The sequence below is a fragment of the Choloepus didactylus genome, chromosome 7, assembly GCF_015220235.1.
Source record: "Choloepus didactylus isolate mChoDid1 chromosome 7, mChoDid1.pri, whole genome shotgun sequence".
Lineage (NCBI taxonomy): Eukaryota > Metazoa > Chordata > Mammalia > Pilosa > Megalonychidae > Choloepus > Choloepus didactylus.
Window position 1 is genome coordinate 109,969,738 of NC_051313.1, and position 19,071 is coordinate 109,988,808.

Below are 19,071 nucleotides of genomic sequence, written 5' to 3' on the forward strand. Positions count from 1 at the left end.
GCCCGGTGAATAGAGGATGTTTAATATTTCTGTGCTGATCAAACGGAACACAGGTGGGGAATACATGGGGGGAGGGGGCAGGGGGCCCCCTGCCACTCAGGAGGGGTGGCTTGTGAAGGGGTGTATGTGGGGGTTTCTTGGGAAATATTCCAAGGAGTCTTCTCAGCAAAGGGGCCCGGCCTGGGGTGTTATTGGGCATCAGACACACCCAGTCCCTGGCCTTATGTTGGGGTCCCCCATAGGGGGTCTGTGGAGGGTCTCTGTTTTTCCAGCTCCCTTGCTGGAATCCACACTCCCAGCGTGATGAGGGACTTGGTCCTTGAGAGGGGTCTGGAAAACCCCCAGAAGCAGCCCAGGGTTGGGGTCTAGGGCTCAGCTGCTGACTGCCTGAGGAGATGGGAGCCCTGCGGGGTGCTGGGCTGCTCCCTCCTGCCCTCTCCCCTTCTCCAGGCAGGCAGGGCTGGGTGGGAGCAGAGAGAAGGAGAGCAGGGCCCCCAGCCCTGTGGAGCCCCAGGGTCCTCGGGGTGGGGTGGGGTGCAGGAGGGGTGGAGGGAGAGAGTCTTGGCCACCAACAGACACTGTAAACTTTGGTTTAAAACAATAACTTAAGTGGAGGGAGGGCTTCCAGCCTAGGGCCAGGGTGGGGAGCAGGGTGTGCAGGAGGCGACAAAGGAAAAGCCAACAAAAAGTTTTGGTTTTTGCTTCCGGCATAAGAAAGGTCTTTGGTCATCCGTTTAACTGGGGGCGCAGGGAAGGAGTGCTGAGGGAGGGTGAGAGAAGGACTGCAACGGGGAAGGGGGGGACCCACAGGCCGAGGGCAGGGGTTACCTGCCTTATAGGCTGGGGTCCTGGCCCCAGCTCCAGCTCAGGGGTGGCTCCCTTGCTTCAGGGGCTCCACCTCCAGAAGTCCACTTGGCACAGACCCCGGGGGCAGTGGGCCCCTCCCTGTGCTCCCGCACGTGGGGGCGGCAGCGGAGCACCCAGCAGGCAGGGGTGGAAGCCCGGTTCAGCCCGGTCCCGGCTCATGGCGCCGGGGGAGGCTGGGCAGTGGGGCCAGGCGGCTCTGCACCCGCGGACCCCCACGGGCCACACGCCTAGTGCCCACCCCAACTGCGGCTGGTGGATGCGCACAGCTGAGGTGGCTGGTTTCTTCTGGGGATGATTCAAAACTCCATCTAGTTACCCCACCTAGGCCAGGGCAGGGATAGGAGTTGGCGGGTGGGGCTGTATTTCTTCACAGTTCGGAAAAGGCGGAAGGGAACACGAATCAGGAGAGTAGGGGCCTCTAGCCAGAAAACACTGCCAGATCCCGGAGCAAGGGGCCCTGGGTTTGGGGGGGGTGACTTAGCCCCGCCTGCGGGTCTCCAGGGCGCTGAGGGGCAGGACAGGGGAGAGCTGGAGAGAGGAGGAGCCCGGCTGCTGCTGGTGGGGGGGAAGGTGTGCCCAGATGCGGGGGTGGGGGGGGAGTCTGGGGAGGGGGCTGGGCCCTCAGCGTCCTCCACTGGTCCCAGATCAGGGCTCCTGTGTCTTCTCAGGGGCATGAGGCCCCTGCCCCGGAGCATCTGGCCTCAGGCCACACTGGGAACTGCTGGCCCAGGGGGCCCCCCCACCTGAGTCCTGGAAGTGCCTTGAGGTTTGGGAGGGGCTGTGGAGTGGGGGGTGTTTGGGGCCTGGGTTCTGGGAGGCAGGGGTCTCACCCCTGCCCTGCCTGCCCCGAGGGTCCCTCAGGACAGCTCCTCTCCCGGCAGCTCCTCCTCCAGGTCCCTGTCTTCCGGGGGCCCCGCGGCGCTGGGGTTGGTGGGGCCCGAAGGGGGCCCTGGTCGCCGGTCCTCCTCTGCCTCGGCCGGCTCCTCTTTCACCTGCACCTGGTGGCTGCAGCGGAAGGGTGATGTGGGCACTCGGGGGTCCTTTCCTTGATCCCCCGGATACCCATCCAGAACTCTGGGTATAGTGGGGTGTCCACAGCCCCCAGAAGTGCTTCCCCCCCTCATGCTACACCCTGAGCCTTGGGGGCCTGACACCTTAGGTCTGATCGCTTCCAGGGGCTTTCCTCAAAAAAAAGGGGAGTTGGGACAGAGGCTGCCTTTGGTTGGGAAGAAGAGGGAAGAGAGAAGGGAGGAGGGGAAGGGGGAAGGGGGGCATGAGATAGCAGAGGAAGAAAAAGAAGGAAAAAGGAGAGAGTAGAAGGGAAAATAAAAAGGGACCACTTCACCCCTGGTAGGATGGGTATTATTTTAAAAACGGAAAATAACAAGTGTTGACGATGATGTAGAGAAACAGAAACCCTTGTGCATTGCTGGTGGGGATGTAAAATGGTGCAGCTGCTGGGGAATACCAGTTTGGCAGTTCCTCCAAAAGTTTAACATAGAATTAACATAATCCAGCCATCCCACTTCTAGGTATGTATCCAAAGAACTGAGAGCAGGGACTTGGACAGCTATTTGTACATCCAAGTTCATGGCAGCATTAGTCACAGTAGCAATGGATGAATAGAAGAATCGTGGCATATCCATACAATGGCATATTATTCCGCCATGAAGAGATGAAGTTCTGATACGTGAACCTTAAAGACATCGTGTTAAGTCAGATACAAAAGGACAAATATGGCATGAAATAACTAGATATGCAAATTCACAGAGACAGTAGATTATGAGTTACCAGGGTGATGTGGGGGTGGGGAACAAGGAATTAACGTTTAATGGGTAGAAGTTTCTATTTAATGGGTAGAGTTTTCTAATGGGAAAAGTTTTGGTAATAGATGGTAGTGATGGTAGCACAACATCGTGAACGTAACTAACACCACTGAATTGTACACTTGAAATTGTCTAAGACGGGAAATATGTTGTATGAATGCTACTACAATTTTTTTTTTTAATTTAAATTTTAAAAAGGGGGAAAAAGGAGAGAATAAGAGATAGGAATAAGAAGAGAGAAAAGAGGAGAGGGGGAAAACAGAGTGAAGAAAGGGAGAGGGGAGGAGGAAGGGGGGAGGGGAGGAGGGGAAAAGATGGAGGAGTTCATCAATTGTCCTGGGAAGAGAGACTGGTGGGGTGATAAGATGGGGGAGTCCCCGGAAGAAGATTCTTCCTTCCCAGTGTTTGAGGGGGCACTGGGGTGGCTGGGGGTCCGTGCTGTGTGCTCACCTGTACTGTGGTGGGGAGAGGCGAGGGGGGCTGCTGCTGCCGTTGCTGGGCATCGGCTCCCCGGGGGCGCCCATGTCGTCGTGGCTGAGGGGCAGGAGGCTGCTGGTGGAGCCGGGGTTCAGCATACCAGGGCTGTTGAGGAGGGGGAAACTGCTCTCGGCCAGGGCAGCCTGCGGGGCACAGATGGGGCCCTGTCAGTGGGCTCCACAGGGCAGGGGCCCACCCAGCCAAGTCCCCGTCCCTTCCCCATCCCCCAGAGAGCCTGGTTGCCTCTGCTTGCCTGTCTGCTGGAAGATCTCTCTCGGCGACCCCCCAAGCCTAGACCCAGCCTGGTGAACACGGCGCCCTGCCCAAGGCCAGAACGCTGGCCCTGACCTGCATCCTGGGAGCCTGGGAGCCTGGGCCCAGCTTATCCCCTGTCCCAAGAGACAGAGGGCCCAGACTGACGTGCCTGGGAAGGCGAGGCCATCGGTTATGCCAGATTCCCTGCTCTCGGCCCCGCCCCCCACCCAACCCACGTGACTCATAGCTGGGCCCCTGGAGGGTGGGGCAGAGGGTCAGCGATGGGGCCACCAGGATGGGCAGCCCCCTCCCTCCTGGCCTACCCTCCTCCAACAGGCCCTCTGCAGGGGAGGGAGGGGAAGGTCTCCAAGAGGCCCTAGGGTGCTGCAGGGAAGGCAAGGAGGCAGGGGTGGTGGGGAGCGGACAGGCTCTGCGACCCAGTCACCTGGTAGCTGGCGTTAAGTGCTCCATAGCTGAGGCCCGAGATCATGTTCTTCACCAGGGTGGGACTCCTGGGAGACAGGGAGGGGGAGAGAAGGCCATTGTCTGTTCACACACTCCCTTCCTCCTCACTTGTCATCTCCCGACCCTAAGTAAGGGCCTACTCAGTGCCAGGTACTGTCCCAGTGACCAGTGAGCAGATCTGGCCACCATCTGCCGAGCTCCTGGGAGGAGCCAGCCTTGTGTGTGCCTGGCACACACGCATCAACAGCTCCCCTTCACAGGTGAGGGTGCTGAGGCTCAGGGGGGCTCTGCAACACTTCCACAGTTGCAGAACTGGTAAGGGGGAGCACCAGGATCCCTCCCTAGCACTGGCTTCACCCCATGCTGCGCCTGGCCTTCTTTCCCCATGTTCAGCAAGGTGTGAGTTCGGCCTCGAGAGTCTCGTATTTGTAAAATCCACACTCTGGTGCCATTCTGTGCGCAGCCTGTCCCCACATGCTCCACACAAAAAGCATCCCTGCATGAGGGTGTTCGGGAGCTGGGTCTGGAAAAGCAATGGCTCAAGGCTTTCCCTCTTCCACAGGGATTCCCATTTCAAAGAGTCTCAGAGAGGTTAAGGAGCTGGCCCATGTCACACAGCTGGTGAGAAGAGGGACAATGCAAACTGAGGTCTCCAGATTCCAAGTTGGCGATGATAGCGTGGTGACTGGTGCTCAGGGTGCTCAGGAGGGGCGGCTTCCTTTCCCTTTCCCACACCCCCACCCTGCCTGGAGGTGGAGAGGCTCTTGCCTGGGGGAAGGAAGCTTTGAGGAGAGCAGGCACCCAAGGACACATCCCTCTCACTTACTTTAGACTTCTCTCCCCTCCACACTAAGAGGCACAAGCAAGAGGGTAGCCGGTGGTGTTGGGGGTGAGTGGGGAGAAGGCAGTGCTGGCACTAAAAGGGAAGCCAAAATAGGATTTAACTCTCTCTGGGCTCCTCTGTTTCCATATAAAATGCTGGATGGTAGAACAAACAGCGAAGGACTAGGAGGTCAGCTCACTCCAGCTGTGCTATGAATCTGCTGTGTAGCCTCCCCCCAGCCCCTCGACCTCTCTGGGCCTCCTCCCCCTGTAAAATGAAGAAGCAGGGCTGGGGGATCTCAAGGTCAGCTCATCCTGTGGTGGCCGTGGGCAGTTCCCTATGAGCTGGGGGAAGCGTGGGCCCCAGGGATGGCAGTTCCCTCGCCAGCATCCCCACTGCCCGGGACCTGCCCATGTCCCAGCTCCTGTCACGGCTACTTTGGGCCTCTGTCTCTCTGGTGCCAGGTGCCCCCGGGTTCCTTCCCTCAGTCAGAAGCGAGGACAAAGCAAGCTCTAAGTAGATGCCTGCCTTCTGATCCTCCCTCACCTCCAGACTTCAGCCGCCCCTCACCCTGTGCTGGGACCCTCCACCCCTTTCCTCCCTGCCATCTGCCCCTGGGGCCAGGCTCATGCCCCAGGTGGGGGCACCGTGCTCACGTCCAGGCCCACATACCCTGTCATCTTTGGTGGTCTCCGCTTCTGATACTCCCGCTCATCCACGGTCCACACAGCACCCTTGACGTTCTCCACGCGGACAAAGCACTTGTGCAGGCTGAGGTTGTGACGCACGGCGTTCTGGGGGTGTGACAGAGGCTCAGAGGTGGCTTCCCCAGCCCCTCCTCTGCTCAGGTGAGTGCACACAGCATGCCCGGGGGAGGAGCGGGTCCAGGGGCCAGGCTGGGAGGGGACCCGGCTGGAGGGGAAGGAGGCCCTTCTCTGCCTTGGAGCCACTGACAGCCCATTTTACTATTGGCCTCCTCCTCTCCTTGCCACATTTTGGAAAACTCTTATCTACCAACTAAGCAAAATCTAGTTAGTAATAATTTGTTTTCCCATCTATTAATCAAAGACACATGGAGCTGATTATCAGGGCATCTGATCAGCAGGAGATAACATACAGCACAAAGCAGGGCTCTGGGGTCTCAGTGAATCTGGGATGCCTTATCTCAGGCACAAGCAGAATTGCCATTAAGCTTCCAAAAGTTTTGGAATAACACATGGAACCTCACTGTACCCTCACAGACCTCTAGGGGTCTCGAAGCCCCAGCTTTGAGCTGTGGTTCAGAACAGGCACAAAGTATACAGCAGAAGCCCAATACATACTTATTGAAATAAACCAACTGGGAGAAGAGAGCGTGGGTTTAGCAGCTGTAAGGCAGGAAGAGGAGAGAAAAGAGAAAAAGTCACCTTGTCACTTCCACCTCCTCCCAGCAGGATAACTTCAGGAATTGAGGTCATCTGGTTTGTAGGACACACTTGGGTGAGGGTAGGGGTGCTTGGTCCAATTCTCCCCCTGGGAGAGTGGGCTAGGGCTCTCATCTGCCCACTACCCACCACGTCCCTCAATCCTGTCCCTGTATGTCCTCTCTCTGCTCTCTCCCAGCCCCCAACCACCACCATCCCTGTCTGCCTGCTTCCCTGTCCCTGTTACCTGTCCTCCCTTAGCCTTCCCCTCCTTGTCTCCATCCTTGTCCCCTCTTTACATTTCTAAACGGGGAAGAAAGCAGGCAGGGCGGGCAGCCCATGCCCCTGGAGATCCCCTCTCCCTCTCTCCCTTCCAACTCTTGCCACTTGCAACTGGCCCGATTTCATTACCAATTTTAATTTGCCTCTAATTAAATCCTGTGTATTTTTCCGACTCGCTTGCTAATCCACGAGGGAGGCGGGCGGCTGGAGTGGAATCTCTTGGAGTGATAATTACAAAGGGCCTAATCACGCCGGGGCTCCTGCCTCGGAATAAATTTGCCCGCATTACGGGGCTCCGATCCTCCGCTTTGCAAATGAGAATGACCCCAATTTCCGAGGATGGCCTCACTGGGGCTTTTTTCCCTCATTTCGAAGCCTGATTCGTGATGAGAGACTAATTCGTTACGCTGAAACATTAACGGCAATTTAAAGGGTCTGGCGGGGGGCTGTGTAACAAAAGGATGGGCCCACAACACGGGCCTTGGGAGGGAATGGACCAGGGGGAGGGAGGGAGGACCATCAGCTTGGAAGATGGCAGCTCTGTCCCTGGATGAACGGCAGCTGGCCTGGCCTAAGCCTGTGCCCTTGTTGAAGTGGACAGCATCTCAGGATGGCACTGGAAGGTATGGAGAAGAAGAAAGAGGGAGGGAAGGGAGCTAAAATGTTCTAGGAGAGAAAGAGGAGGGACCTCAAAGGGCAGATAAATGGGCAGTAAGTAGAAGATGGGAGGGAAACAGAGTTGGGTGTAGACAGGGCACATTTCCCAAGTAACATGAATGACGCTTGGCTGCAAAAAACCTGAAGGTCAAAGTGGACCTCAAGCTGAGATGGATTCTGCACTGCCACAGGGAGGGGACATACCACTCAGATGGCCAAGGCTGGGCAACCAGTGCAAGGTGATATGGAAGGCCAAGGAGCAGGGCTATAGGGGCTGGTAGTAGTAGTTTCATAATAAGCAGCAAGTGGCTTATGGCAGTCACCTAAACCAGCTCTCCCAATCTCAGAAAAGGAAAGAAGTAGAAACTGCAGTGGGTGGTACATGTAAGAGAGAACAGGATGGAGAGTAGGTGCTGAGTAGGACTCTGCCTCCAAGGAGGAGGATGTCTTCTGGAGAGGAGGCCCTATGTAGCTGCTCCTAAAGGCAAAGGATTAATAAGTAATATTAAAATAAAAGTGTTTGAAAAACCTTAAATAATTGTAATGATCCCTTACATTTGTATAGGACGCTGCCATTTACAAAACCCTATCTCCAAACAGGCCTGGAGGTTGGGGACTGGACCAGGTGACCCTAAGGAGGCCTGCTGGCTGGGAAAGAGGACAGGACTGTGATTGGCGGTCAATGACGTCACTCACAGCCAATCACCAGTCTCACAGCCTCTCTCCCAGGCCTTGGGAATTGGGGCCGGGGATGTGGAAAGTCATGGAGCAGTCCCTCCTGCTGGACTCAGTACACTCCCAGGGCAGAGAAGGCTGGGTCCTGTGTAGACCTCACCCTGCTCTGGGCGCCGGTGGGGCAGGGGGCCCTCTTTAACACTTGTTAAACCTTTCCGAAGAGGGAGGCAGCCCGTTTAATTGCAGTTTCTGCGCTGGCCAGCAGGGGGACTCAAGAGCCAGGGATTCAGTTAAGGTTCTGAAATAGGGTCTCTCCCCCAGTCTAACCTTCCCCGCAGCGTCAACACTCCTGTCTTTCCCTTGCACCCTCCCAATTTTAGCTATCCCCTTCCCACCCTGCTGCACAGACCCTAATACTCTCACCCAATAGAAACAGACATACACATACTATTTTGGCTACAGAAAAACAAATGGCTTAGCATTCTGGCCCACATCTCTGTGACCCATTTTCTAGGGTTCCCCCACCCCCACCTTGCCTGTCTCTGGTCCCCCAAGGGAGCTCTTATGGCTGAAGGTGTTGAAATGACTAATTGGATGGAGACAATTATCTTCCTGCCCCCGAGGGCGGAGTGGCGGAGAGTGTGTGAATGCCCGTGCTTGTGCCCGGCGTGTGGGTCCATGGGTTGCGTCCAGCACGAGTCCACACCTGCACACCCTCCCTGCTCCTGGGGCTTCAGAACACGCGCCTCTAGCCAAGGGACCCAGATCCTTGGTCCAGACTCCCTTCCAGGCTTAGCCATTACCAACTCTTGGAGGCCCTACTTCACGGGGCTGGAGCCTTGGGGGCTCAGGAGGCAGCACCCAGAGAAGAGAAGTTTCCCCAGAAAGAAGAGCACAGGGCTGGACGGAGGGGTTCATTAAGACACAGTTAAGAGAACATTCTGCAGTTCCTGCTAAGGTGGGAATGGGTGGACACATGGCCCATTTCTGCAAAACCACCTCTTGGGGAAGAGGCAAATTGTTAGGCAGGCTTGGTCTCAAAGGGATATGGAGACATCTTGGGTGGGCCCCCTGCGGGGGTGGAAGGGGCAAGCCTTACCTTCCAGGTGGCAGTGTTTCTCCGGAAGTAGGCGAACATCCTGGTGAACCAGTTGTAGATCTCATTCAGGGTCAGCTGCCTGTCGGGGGTTTCCAGAATAGCCTGTGGACAAGGAGGAAGCAAAGGGACCCTCAGTCCCAACCTCCGAGGGTGACATCCTGTGCTCTGCCCCCAGGATCTTTCTTCCACCGGAACCCCTAACTCACACCACCCTGTGAGCAGAGGAGGTCTGCTGCTGAAATGTGAGGACGAGGGGACTGGTGGGTGCTTAGGGTCACCTGAGAGGGACCGGCTGGTGACCCCCAGCTAGAGGCCAAAGGGAACATCAGCCTCCAGGGCTGTGCACTCTTGCAAGGAGTACAAGGATTTCTTCTGGAGGGAAAATGACTTCAACTGCTCCTGCCCTGGAGGAGGTAGGAAGGCAGTATTCTTGGGAGAGAGATGGGATGGGGGCTCTTAGGAATTTGTCTTGATGGTGACAAAAGGCACCTCATGCATGAGATGGTATGTGTACATGTGAGAATGTGTGTGAGGTGTGGTGCCAGTGGGGGATATCAGAGAGAGAGGTCCTGTGTGTAAATGTTTATGTGTGAGTGTGAATAGTACATGGGGATTAAGGACACGAGGGAGGGAAGAAAGGTAGATGTGTGTTTGTGTGAGATGGAGGGAGGCAGAAGAAGAGTAACCATAAGGTGAACAGAAAAAGGGGTCTCACAGGAGTGTGTGTACATGGAAATGAGACAATGAATGACACAGTGGGTGTGAGTAGTAAAAAAGAAAGAGTATGTGTGCCCCCAGAGACACGTCCAGAGACATGTCCTCAAGACCAGCAGGCATGCCGAGCCAGATGAAACGGAAGGAAACGTGTGAGAGGGTGCACAGCTGAGAAGGAAAACGCACATGTGAGGGTGGGGAGGATGAGTTCTAGCCTGTGGCCCTGGGGCCCTTGAGGTGGGTGGGGGAGTCAGGGCTGGGGGGTGCAGCCGGGTGCCATTGCCCTGGGGCCCATCTCCTCCCTGCGAGGCTCACCTGGCGGATGAGGGAGGCGTAGGTGAAGGGAGGCCTGACATCAGCATTCTTGTAGAACTCGTGATTCTGGGCCAGCTCTGGGGGAGACAGGCAGAAGGTGAAGGAGCCAGATGGGGGTGCCCAGCTGGGGGAGTAACGCCCCTCCCCCACAGCCCTCCTCACCTGAGGAGATGGGGGAGCAGAACTTATCACTGCTCCTCCGTCGGGCGGGGCCCCCGCTATGCAGGGAGGCAGAACCGAGGCCTGGGGGCCGTAGGGGGGTGACAGGGGCAGCGGCCGAGGTCGGGGGGTGCACGAGACCATCTGGGAAGGAGTCGGCTGCTGAGATGGTCACCTTGGAGAGTGAGGAGAAGTCGGGGACTGGGTTCAGCTGTGATCAACGAGGGGTGCTGAGGCCAGCTCTGAAGGGTGGGGGGCCCCCTGAGGGTGGCCCAGGGGGCTGTGAGGGAGTTCGGGGAGGGTCGTGGGTTGGGAGGGGGGCGTCGCTCACCGGTTGGCTGAAGGGCTTGGGCTCAGAGGGCCGCATGTGCAGATGGGCCATCATGGCCTGCAGCCGCTCGCTCTCCTTGGCAAGCTGTGGAGAGGGGAGGTGAGCCGGGAGGCAAGCAGGGACCTGTCTTCTGAGGCTCTGTCTTCCTCCCCCACATCCCACCTCCCCTGGTCCTCATGGGCCACATCACCAAACTCCTCAGAAAGCCCCTTATCCTCACTGCCACCCACCCCCCAATTCCTAAAATCCAGTTACATTTAGGGCACTTGGTCAGGTGCCAGAGGGAAGCAGAGAAGGGCTGACTTGCCTAACTGATGGATGGTCCCGTGTGTACCTGGGCTTCCTACTACTGAGCTTGGACTCGGGAGCCAGGCTGCCTGGTTCTCATCCCAGCTCAGCCACTCACTAGTTGAGTGACTTTGAGGAAGTTATTTCACCTCCTGTGCCTCAGTTTTCCCCACCTCTAAAACGGGGATAACAACAGCACTCGCCACCTATGGTTGTCTGAAGATGAATGGAGTTCCATAGGTAGAGGATTTAGTCTAGGACATGGTAAGTGCTCCATGCATTAGTTGTTATGTTGTTTTTATGTAGCGAATCTCTTCTGGACCTCCCAGTAGAGATGCCCCCGACTTTTGTTTACCCCTCAGAATCCAGCTGCCCTTATCTTACAACCATGGTAATTAGAACCTAGAAAACCTAAGTTGGTGGCTTTGGTCACATGACCTTCCCTTGAGACCCCAGACCACTCACGCAAGTCAGTGCTTTGGGTTGGGCAGGGGCTGGAGCCCACCGACCCCTCCCCCCACCTCCAGGGCCACACCTGGATCTCCAGCTGCTGGACCACCTGCATCTGTACCCTGCACTGGGCCGTGCTCCGGTCATCCAGGGCATGCTCCGTGTTGAGGTGTCTTCACAGGAAGTGGGGGACAGAGAAGAGAAAGTTGGCCCAGGTTTTCCTGCTGTCACCACCCTCCCATCCTAACCTCTAGTCCTGCCCACAGACTGAAGAGCAGACAGAACACGAGATACCAAGAAGAGAGGTGGAAAAATGGGGCGAAGGAGGAAGCTGCCTTCTCATCAGCCTCTTTTGATGTCTTTGCTAAAATCCCAGCTACAGAGAGATCTAATTGCAAATGAACTAATTAAGTAAACCTCTGACGAGGTCGTGAAAACACTTTGTTTGACCCTGATGCTCCAAGGGTCTGGGAGACAGCGGAGTTTAATCAGTCAGTGACAGAGCCTGGCACTCCGTGGCAGCTGGCCGCCTCCCGCACTGCCTGTCTGAGGCCCCTCAGGCCCCACCTCCCAACCATCAGTCTGGGCCTGAATCGGGGGTCGGGGGGTGGGGGAAGCTGGGAGGGCACGGGGTGGAGAAGTGACCTCTCTGGGCCCCTCCTCACACCCCACTCTATTCTGCTCTGGCAGCCTGGGGATGGGGGTGAGGAGGCTAAAGGCCCCAAATACAGAGTGGGGTGAGGGATAGAGCAGGGTGAGAATGAGTGATGGGGAGTTGACTGGGAGCAGAAGAAGGAGTGAGCATGGTGGGACAGCTGGTAAACCGAAGGCCCCAGAAGGGACAAGCTATGTAACAGGCTGGGGGGGGAGGTAGGGGGCCATGGGGGAAAGGCAGCTGGGGACACGGGGGGGGGGGAGAGGGGTGATACCTACTTGATAAACTGGCCCAGGTCTTCACACAGGTCTCACACCCTGGCCACTTGCACTCTCCATGTCCATAGAGGGGGGTGGGAGCCGGGGGTCTCCTCATGGGAGAGCTGGGAGGACAGGAGGGAGGTGGTGGTCAGGGACCGTGAAGACCCCAGCAGGCCAGGACCAACTCAGCCCTAGGTCCCCTGCTGGTGATGTTTCTGTCCCTCCTACTGGCTCCCCAGAGGCTGAGCACTCATCCTACAAACACTTTTGGTGTGCCTTGGGAAAGGGGGAAAACTTACGGGCCCCTGATCTTCAACCCCTCCCTCCAGGCCCCCACCAGGACCCCCTCCTTCAGGGCCCAGGTATTCCCATGGGCAGGTCTGCAGTGCTCCCTCCCGGCCCAGACCCCCGTACCTGTCTCTCCTAGGTGTGAGCACAGTGGGCTGTCCGTTGGGCAGGGTGTGGTGGGAGAGGGGGGGTGAGACCTTGGGGGGAGCAGCGAACGAGGTAGTGGTGGCAGCCGTGCCGGTGAGGTCCAGCCCCTCCTGCTTGACGCTGTCCTCAGCGGGCTGCCCAGGGGCACCCTCGCCCTTCCACAGCTGGGGTAGGTCCGTCGGGCACACGGCTGCTGCAGGAGAGAGAGGGGAGGCTGGATGGGGTCCCAGGAACACACCCTGGGAGGAGGGGCTCCCACCCTTGGGTACCAGGGAGGGCCGCGGGACTGGGTGCAGAGGGGAGGGGGACGCGGGATGCTCACCTTGTGGGAGGGTCTGGAGGGGCCCCGAGGCCTGGTTGGGCTGCAGGCTGACAAGCCCCTGCCTCTGCAGGTTGAGCAGGTGCTGCTGCTGCAACTGTTGCATTTGCAGGAGCTGCTGCTGGAAGGCCAGCTGCTTGTTCCCCAGTGCCTGGTGGGGGGCCCGAGGGGGTGGGCAGAGAGGGGTGCCATCAGCCTCGGGCATGCCATCTGGCCCCCACCCTGCAGCCACCCCCTCCCAGGGCCTGTCAGCCCCCGGAGCTGCCGTTGTGGCGTCCGCAGCAGCAGCTTCTCTGCTCCCGGCCCAGCTGCCATAGGGCTGCATGCCGCCTCGCAGTAAACACACGCATGCACGCACGCACGCACGCGCGCAAACACACACACAGAGCCAGACACGCAGCACGACGCCCTCCCTCCCCCACTTCCTCCTGCCCGCCCTCCTCCCGCTGCTCCAGCTCCCCGCACCGCAGCTGTGTGAGCGCCTGGCGGGGAGCCCCTCTCATCACAATGATCGATGAGCCTGTCAGACTCTGGGGGCCACTCCCGCCTGGCGGGCACCCTTTCCCACATGCCCGGGGTGCCCCCCTTCCGATCTTGGGAGGGGTCCTTCTCTCCTCTAGCTCCTCTCCTCTCTTGCTTCTTAGATACAGAGAATCAAGGAATCAGACGGGACTTGAAAAGATCAGCTGGTCACCGGAACCCAGGCTCAGGGAACAGTCACACTTCCACTGCCCCTGCGTGCCTGCAACGCCCACTCCCCCACCCCCCTTTACTTCTGCACACAGGCATTGACAAGTCAGGCTGTCAGCAAGTCTTCTGAGCCCCAGGAGCCAAGCATGCCCTAGTGCCTGGGAGTCAGGGACGTCTCTGCCTGCCTGCCCTGGGGGTGGGGTGGGATGCAGGGCTGGCCATTCAATAAGGAGACAAGAGATTTACAGGCAGATAATTCTGCAATTACAAGACTGCTGGGAGGAGGGCTCCCTGAGAGCGGGAGAGAATGACTGGGCTTCATCAGGGCAACCTTCGGGGAAGAGGCAACTTAGAATTGGCCACGGTTTGGACAGCAAGAGGGAGGTGCATGTTCGGGACACAGGGGTGGGGAAGGGGTCTGGACTGCAGGGCCTGGGATGGAAGCTCAGGAGGCTGTGGCCCAGATGGGGCGGGAAGAGTGGCTGGGGGAGTTCTGAGAGCAGACCTGTGGGGTAAGGGAAGGGGTGGCTGGAGAGGGACTGGCAGGACACTGCAAACAGCAGAAGTTGAGGCAGGCTGCGGGTGGGGTTACTGGGGGACAGAAAGATTCTCAGGAAGAAAAGTAGAGGACTGACCCCCCCTACGTGGGATCTGACACCCAGGGGTGTATATACCCCTGCCAACGTGCAATATGACTCCTGAGAAGGAATCGACCCAGCATAGTGGGATAGAGAACATCTTGACCAAAAAGGGGATGTGAAATGAAATGAAATAACTTTCAGTGGCTGAGAGATTCCAAAGGAGCCGAGAGGTCACTCTGGTGGGCAGTCTTACGCACAACATAGATAACCCTTTTTAGGTTCTAACGTATTGGAACAGCTAGCAGTAAATTCCTGAAACTATCAAACTACAACCCAGAGCTCCTGAATCTTGAAGATGATTGTATAAAAATGTAGCTTATGAGGGGTGACAATGGGATTGGGAAAGCCATATGGACCACACTCCCCTTTGTCTAGTGTATGGATGGATGAGTAGAAAAACGGGGTCAAAAAAAAAAAAAGCACCCAGTCTTCTTTTTTACTTTAATTGTTCTTTTTCACTTTAATTTTTATTTTTTACTTTTGTGTGTGTGGTAATGAAAATGTTCAAAAACTAATTTTGGTGATGGACGTGCAATTATATGGTGGTACTGTGAACAACTCATCGTACGCTTTGTATGACTGCATGGTATGTGAATATATCTCAATAAAATTGAATTATTAAAAAAAAAAGTGGACGGCTGAGGTGCTACATCACAAAAAGATGAGTAGGCAAGGCGACTGGGCATGAAAACCAGGCAGCCGGCCATGAGCGGGAAGGGTCCTGTCAGAACTCCAACTGATGACAGCATGCACACACTCGTCTACAAGCGTGTGCACAGAGACACCACAATGCTCAGCCTCCCTGCTCTCATTAATCTAACCACGCAAGGCAACGAGAGAAAGAATGAATGGGGAGAGGGTAGACAGAGGAATTTATGTGGGCTGCTATTCCCATCCCTCTCACTGCTCCCCTGACTCCCCTCCCTCAACTTTTTCCTGATCTCTCTACTGTTCCCCCGAGGTGGCTCTCTTCTGGCCACTACAGGGCAGGGAGCTATTGATGAGGGACAGGCTCTGCCAGAGTCCTTACCTCTTTGGGTTGCTGCTTTCCAGCCTGCTGTTGGGTGAGGAGTTGTAAGTGGAGCTGCTCTTGCTGCTTCTTGTAATATTCCTGCAGCTGGGTGGGTGGAGGTTGGGGTGGGAGGGTTACCAAGGGCAGGGATTACTGGACCCCAGAGCCCCCAATCCTGTCCTCTCTGGGCTCCCAGGGACAGGGGTGGGGGTTTCACTGGGATGGTGACACAGGCCTCCTGGCAGGGAGTTGTTTGTTCTCCCCAGTCTACCCTGGTAGGGGGTCCCTGTGCAGGGCCAGGATGGGGAGGGAGTGGGGGAGGGAGAAGGGACCACTTCCCGCAGCTCAGAACCCTTCCCAGCTCTGGATAGGTCTCTGAACAGGGGTCAGCATGTTCCAGTATTCTGCTCTTCCCTGGAGTTCTGGAGATACAGGCGGGGCCAGCACAGAGGAAGAGTGTTTGTATGGGGGGGGGGCTCCTTGCGGAGAGGCCTGACCTTTGACCTCCCCTGAGCTGCCCTGGAGGAATGCAGACCAGTCCAGCCTGGGCAGTCTCTCTGGGAGCCAAACTGGTTTTTAGTGACAGCTTTGGCCTTCAGTGATGTTGGTTGTAAAAAAGGTGGGAGATGAGAGGCTCGCCCGGAGGAGGGGTAGACAGCACCCAGCCCACCCCTGACTCCTATTCTCAGCTCTTCACTGCCTCAGGGCATACTCACCTGCTGGAGCATGAGTGCTTGTTGCTGCTGGAGCAAGGCCTGCAGCTGTGGGGGCGACAGGATCTGCTGCATCTGCTGCGGGGTGAGCATCTGTGGCGACATCATGGCCACCGACACAGGTACCTGTGGATTTGGCCCATTAGCCTGCCCACCTCAGTTCCACCACGGGACACATGCAGCACCCAGACCCCCATATCATATGGCAGACTAGCTCCAGAGTCAGACAGCCTGGGTTTAAATCCAGGCTCTACCTCTTACTAGCTGTGTGTCTTTGGACAAGTGACTTAACCTCTCTTTTCTCTGTTTTCTTATCTCTAAAATGGGAGTAGCCACTGTGCTAACCTCTTAAGGTTATCATGAGGATTAAGAAGTTAATATTTAGGACAGATCTGGCACACAGTAAGTGCTCAGGGGGTTGGCTGTGATTGTAGGATGCACTGTCTTTGGTGGTGGAAGACAAGACTCTAGTGACAGCAGTCACTAGAGCTCATGCCTTGGAGGGTCTCTCCCCCCAGGAATGGGGAGGGCAACACCAAGCCATTCCAGATTCATGCTCCAGCCATCTTGAGACCACTACCTGCAATGTGGCCCTGCCCAGGAGGACAGTCTGCAGCCACGGGAGGAATTCAAAGTGTGGCCCACACGGCACAAAGACCTTGACCTTGATCCTGCTTACACACACGCCACATACTCCAGCACAACTGTCCAGACTGCACACAGCGGCCCAGAGCTGAAGCCCAGGTGTGTGATATGGGCACACATGTGTAGCTATGTCTACAATGGGGTGGACAGTGCACCAGGCAGGGAGGTAGAAGGGCAGCCTTTCACTCCTAGCTGTGCACTGAACTTGCTATGTAACCTCAAGCAAGTCTCCTTCTTTTCTGGGCTATCAGTTTCCTCAAACATAAAACACAAGGGCTGGACTATAAGAGATGACTTCATCTAGCTGGAATACCCAGATTCTAAAAGTAGAGCAGCTTTCTATCTGCTGCCCTGGGTTAGGCCTCTAGAGGAAGCTCCCAGAATCCAATTATAGGTAAAAGGTTAGGGGAGAAGCAATAATATTCTTTTTCCAGCCTGCCTGCCCTGACACCCCCAGGCTTGTGCAGTCATGGCCAGGGAGGTCAATGCCACTCTGCTGTCCTGTCCCCTTGTGCCCCCATGGACAGGTGTCCCAATGGGGCCATCTGCCATCCCATCACTCTGAGAGCCCCGAATGCTCATCTCTCCCTCACTCCCAAGCCCTTACAGGGAGCATACAGTAGGTGCTCACTAAGTGTTTGCTGCCCTGAGCTGAACTGCCTTTCCTAGCAGACAGAGGCCCCTCTGCCGGCCCTGGGGTGGGGAAGGAGGGTGCAGGGTGGGGCCCAGGCAGGGAGGAGGTCCTGCAGGGACTTGTCCTGGGCAGTACCTGTAACAGCTTAGGTCCCCAGGGGACTCATGGCCCCCATCACCACCCCCCTGCCCCAGCCCCACCTGTGGGCTGGGGGAGGAAGAGTTGTTCCCCCCCACCCCACCCCCGATGATCCCTGGCAGGCTGGACAAAGCCTCAAGCCACTGTTTAGGAAATCCCCAGAGGGAAGGAGCAACCAGGAAAGTACAGTGAATCCAGGTACACTGGGGAAGTCCCAGTGTCCCCAGCTCTTCTCCTCACAGCTAGTCCTGGGTTTTACTCCTTTACCCCAGTCGACTGCTGTGTTTCAGTCATGAACATACTGTATGAATGAAGGCTCCAAAGGGCCCCTAAGCAGGCGAGGGATATGCCCCCTTTGGGGTCTTTTTACCCCCCATCTCTACCCCTGAGGAAATGGGGGCTCAGAGCGATTAAATGGTGTGCCCGTGCTGCGCAGCCTTCAGTGGCAGGGCTGGGAGTGGAGCCCAGGTCTGAGTGCTCCACAGTTCCCAGTGTTCCCAAGTCCCACACTGCCCACCCTCCCATCCCCTCTCCCTCCATTCCCGCACCCCAGACTCAGAGCCGGTCTTGAGAAGGGGTAGGCAGAGTATGTGCAAACTGGAAAATCCATGGGGCTGAAGGGGTAGATGAGGCTGGAGACCCCAAAGGAACACTTTTCCCTCTTTACAATGATATCCTGGAAGGAGTTCTGGGAAAGCAAGGCTGCAGGCGTATTACAGACCCCACTGTCTGAGGGTCCTGGGGTTGGGGGCAGACGAGGGCACAGACCTGCCCCCCTGCAGAGCCAGCCCCTGTGTCTGTTGTTGGGTGCCCCTGAGGCAGCTGGGTTAGCTGCTCCAAGAACTTGGGTTCTGCCGTCCAAAGACTTGGGTGGCAAAACTCTGGCTGGGAGTGCCCAGCACCAACTCCGAGTAGGCATCGCGGGCTCTGCTTTCTTTCCTCTGCATTCTCTTCAACCCAAGGACTCCCAGCAAAGAGGCTGAGCCCAGGGCCCTAGATTTCTGAGTCAAGAAGCTGCAGTTCTTGGCCCTGACATTAACCAGCCTTTTGAAACTGCCAAGCCTTACTTTCCCCATCTGCTAACTGGGGTTTGAACGCCTGCTGACTTTGCAGGATGGCACAGAATGTTGTTGGGTGCTTACTGCATGCCAGGCACTCTACTAAGCCCCTTATGTGTCTCATCTCATTGAATCTTCATAACAACCCTGTGAGGAGGGTATCATCATCATTACCATTTTGCAGATGAGGACACTGAGGCCCAGAGAGGTTAAATAACCTGTCCCCCCCCCCCCCACTCAATGAGACAACGGGAAAAGTGAGTTAAAGTGATCTGTACGCCCTTAAATTCTATGCAAATGTAAAGAAAATTATTTTTTAAAAACCTTCTGGATTTTCTCTTTCACCTTTTCCATTCTCCTCCATTCCTCTCCCTTCTCCCCTACTGCATTTTAGGCATGCCAGAGGCCTTAGAGGGCACTGCATGGCAAGGGTCACAAGGAGCAAAGGGACTGACTGGGTCATTCTCCTCGGCAGCAAGGACTGAACTAGAAGAGCTGGACCTGGCCCACAGCAGGATGACAAAGACCTGATACCTAAAAGATTTTTCCAGGCACTAGAAATGTGAGTCACTGAGAGTGGCATGCAAGACAAGATGTGGCCTTTCTTTCCTTGGGGCTTTCCTATTTGGAGGCAGGGGAATGGAAGAGATGACCTTGGAAGGACTTGCTGGCTCCTGCCATTCCTATCAATTGACCTGGCAGCTGATGAGAGAAGCTGCTGCAGAGAGCTGAATGGATCGCCTTGTATGTACTTGTCTGCTAAGGTGGCCCAAGAAGGGCAAGGG

At 56.5% G+C, this 19,071-nt stretch overlaps 1 protein-coding gene across 1 annotated transcript in view; it reads right to left on the minus strand.

Annotated features, from left to right (window-relative positions):
- Nucleotides 1–689: 689 nt before the first annotated feature.
- Nucleotides 690–19,071, minus strand: part of FOXP4 (forkhead box P4) — a 59,229-nt gene continuing 40,847 nt past the window's right edge. Inside the window, 15 exon segments of the mRNA XM_037842999.1 lie at nucleotides 690–1,872; nucleotides 3,144–3,313; nucleotides 3,871–3,937; nucleotides 5,386–5,507; nucleotides 8,830–8,931; nucleotides 9,859–9,935; nucleotides 10,021–10,192; nucleotides 10,349–10,432; nucleotides 11,172–11,259; nucleotides 12,020–12,047; nucleotides 12,050–12,123; nucleotides 12,416–12,629; nucleotides 12,759–12,906; nucleotides 15,117–15,203; nucleotides 15,815–15,937. Coding sequence (XP_037698927.1) covers nucleotides 1,725–1,872; nucleotides 3,144–3,313; nucleotides 3,871–3,937; nucleotides 5,386–5,507; nucleotides 8,830–8,931; nucleotides 9,859–9,935; nucleotides 10,021–10,192; nucleotides 10,349–10,432; nucleotides 11,172–11,259; nucleotides 12,020–12,047; nucleotides 12,050–12,123; nucleotides 12,416–12,629; nucleotides 12,759–12,906; nucleotides 15,117–15,203; nucleotides 15,815–15,937 — 1,704 coding nt within the window. The 3' untranslated portion in view covers nucleotides 690–1,724.